Source organism: Ranitomeya variabilis, chromosome 5 (assembly GCF_051348905.1).
Source record: "Ranitomeya variabilis isolate aRanVar5 chromosome 5, aRanVar5.hap1, whole genome shotgun sequence".
NCBI classification, from domain to species: Eukaryota; Metazoa; Chordata; class Amphibia; order Anura; family Dendrobatidae; genus Ranitomeya; species Ranitomeya variabilis.
Window position 1 is genome coordinate 17,767,013 of NC_135236.1, and position 3,340 is coordinate 17,770,352.

Here is a 3,340-nt window from a genome sequence, read left to right on the forward strand (position 1 = left end):
TTTTATCCAAGAACCAAGACGAAAGGTAAAGATCCCACAATAGATAATGTAGAATAAGTAAAGGTAGGATACTAAAACTTAACATTTGATAAACATATTAAAACAAAACACAACAACACACTATTAAAATGATTCAAAAGCAGACCTGCCTTGAAATACTTCCAAGGTCAGAAGAACTGCCAATATGCTAGGTTGGCTATTTTTTTCAGTACCAATGACATGAGAATTGTATGAGGCCTAACTGAACCTGACAGGGTGTCATGTAGCATAAAAAATCAATAACCATGAAAAGGTGAAATAATCCCACGCAAATCAGGCATATAACGAAGGTGGATCAACAGTCATAGAACATCAATGGAGTGATCTCACCCAATTCAGGCAAGCAAAGGAACTCTGACATCCATCTAAAGGTACAAGCAAAGAAAAATCAGTCCCAGGATGCACGCTCAAAGTACAATGACCCAATCAGGTGATACAAACAATAGAAAGGAACAGCATCCAGTCCAGGTGATGAAAAAGGCAAAAGCTTTTATTCCGCCATGATATGACGTTTTGACCACAATTGGTATAAATACCAATTGTGGTCGAAGCGTGGTATCATGGCGGAATAAAGGCTTTTTTCTTTTTCATCACCTGGACTCGATGCTGTTCCTTTCTATTGTTTGTATTCATATAAAGGTAGTCCTATGAAGAATTCAGCCTCATGGTGATATATTGTTTGCCACCTTTTGGATCCATATAATGGTGTCAGATATCAAAGGAAACCACCTCTAAATGTGTTTTGTCCCTCCAGGGACTCATCAGGGGATATGGCAGATCAATGAGAGGACTTAGCCTAATAGGGGCGATAATAAGAGCCCCCTATAGATTATTATGCCTGTGGCCTGTATGATCCATACACTTACATATTCCAATACATGCAATCCTTCCTTCTTTCTTTCTCACTTCTACATTAGACACATTTTAGTTTATGAAAAGCTTCTTTAACGTCCTTGTTCCTCATGGTGTATATAATAGGATTAAGCAGTGGGGTCAACACAGTATAAATCAAAGATAAGACCTTGCTCATGGACAGGGTTTGTCCTTTTGTTGGAAACATATAAACAATGGTTAGTGTCCCGTAAAATATGGAAACCACAATGAGGTGGGAGCTGCAGGTGGAGAAGGCTTTATGTCTACCGGTGTTGGATGGGATCTTCAGAATAGTGATGACAATACACACATAGGATATCACAATTACTATAAAAAGGCAATTTGCAAGTAAAGCACCAAGGATAAGAATCTGTATATGAATTATGGATATATCAGAGCAAGAGAGCTGTAATATAGGTTCTAAGTCACAGAAGAAATGGTCAATCTTATGTGGTCCACAGTAATACAGATAACACATAGGGATTACATAAATTAAAACTGTAATAAAAGCAATCAACCAAACTATACCTACAGACAACACACAAAACATGTGATTCATGATGGCATTATAACGGAGGGGGTAACAAATGGCCAGATATCGGTCATAAGACATCACCGACAGTAGGCAACATTCTGAGGTCTCTGGCAGAATAAAGAAGGAAAGCTGGAGGATACATCCGATGAGAGTCACCGAGCTTCCGCCATACAGTACAGTAAGAAGAAGGGTGGGCACAATGTCTGTGGTCAGCAGGATGTCGCACAAGGAGAGCTGAGCAATGAAGAAGTACATGGGGGACTGGAGGGGTTTACTCTGTAGAAATAAAGCAATGATCAGAAAATTCCCTGAAATAGTTGCACAGTAAATGAGAACCAAGATTAAGAAGAATGGGATTTTGAAATTTTGAAGATTTGAAAATCCTAAAAGAATAATCGATGTAACATTATTTGGAAGTCTGGTCTACAAAAAAGATAATAATTGTGAAAATAGTTTTCATGAAAATCCAATTGAAGAAAACAGAAAAAATGAAAACAGAAAAAATGACTGCAACATAATTTTCTTAATTTATTATTTTAATATTATAGAAAACCCATTATTTTGTTTTCTCCTATCTTACGATAAAGGCAAAATCTGCTAAACTCCATCAATCTTTTATTAGGATTGTGACTTAAGTTTTTACATTTTGTTTTTAGGTTATTTACATACTTTACGTCAGCAAAATAATAATGGAGTGCATCACAGTGAGGATAGGAAAAAGTCAATATAAAAGAAAATATGTAAAAGCTTCATCTTAAAAAAACCCTAGCATTTAATATAATATAAAAACCACTCTTACATGAGTTACTTCTATGTTGTCCATGTGAGCGTCCATTTCATATAATATTTATATAGTCTGATAATATTAGAATTAGGAAGTAACGACACAAATCCAAGAATATAGCTGTAAACAGGTTCATGTAGTGTATCAATAATTATTTTATTGTATCCTAAATCCAGTCATTTTCTATCCACATTTATAGAGAATCTTGTGCCTGCTGAGCCCAGAGAGAGCCCCACAACTGTCCCCTGAGCTTCTGCGCAATACTTCTCTACTGAGACCTAATCAGTCGGAATTATGTTTATATCATATGTGGAAATTGTTGCAAAATAATATAAATAGAATTGGAAATAATTTTATTAGGATTGTTAATTTAATCTTTACATTATCTTTTTTAGCTAATTTACATATTTCATTTCAGCAAAATAATAACGGAGTGCATAAAAATGAGGATAGGAAAAGATATGTCAATGGAAAATACGTTAAGTAGAAACTTCAGCTTAGTAAATAAGTGAAAAACTAGTTTAGCATTTAAATACAGTGCCTTGCGAAAGTATTCGACGCCCTGGAACTTTTCAACCTTTTCCCACATATTATGCCTCAAACATAAAGATACCAAATGTACATTTTTGGTGAAGAATCAACAACAAGTGGAACACAATTGTGAAGTTGAAAGAATTTTATTGGTTATTTTACATTTTTGTGGAAATTAAAAAACTGAAAAGGGGGACGTACAATATTATTCAGCCTCTTTACCTTAATACTTTGCTGCTATTACAGCTGCAAGTCGCCTGGGATATGTCTCTATCAGATTTGTACATCGAGAGACTGAAATTCTTGCCTGTTCTTCCTTGGCAAACAGATCGATCTCAGTGAGGTTTGATGGAGATCGTTTGTGAACAGCAGTTTTCAGCTCTTTCCACAGATTCTCGATTGGATTGAGGTCTGGACTCTGACTTGGCCATTCTAACACCTGGATACGTTTATTTTTGAACCATTCCATTGTAGATTTTGCTTTTTATTTGGGATCGTTGTCTTGTTGGAAGACAAATCTCTGTCCCAGTTTCAGGTCTTTTGTAGACTCCAACAGGTTTTCTTCAAGAATGGTCCTG

At 35.8% G+C, this 3,340-nt stretch overlaps 1 protein-coding gene across 1 annotated transcript; it reads right to left on the bottom strand.

The window, feature by feature from the left end:
• Positions 1–952: 952 nt before the first annotated feature.
• LOC143774656 (olfactory receptor 10C1-like) lies at positions 953–2,282 on the bottom strand. Its single transcript, XM_077262407.1, has 2 exons — positions 2,247–2,282; positions 953–1,870 (listed from the first exon to the last, which is right to left on the bottom strand). Exons 1-2 carry the CDS (start codon positions 2,280–2,282, stop codon positions 953–955), a joined length of 954 nt encoding a protein of 317 aa, XP_077118522.1.
• Positions 2,283–3,340: the final 1,058 nt, after the last annotated feature.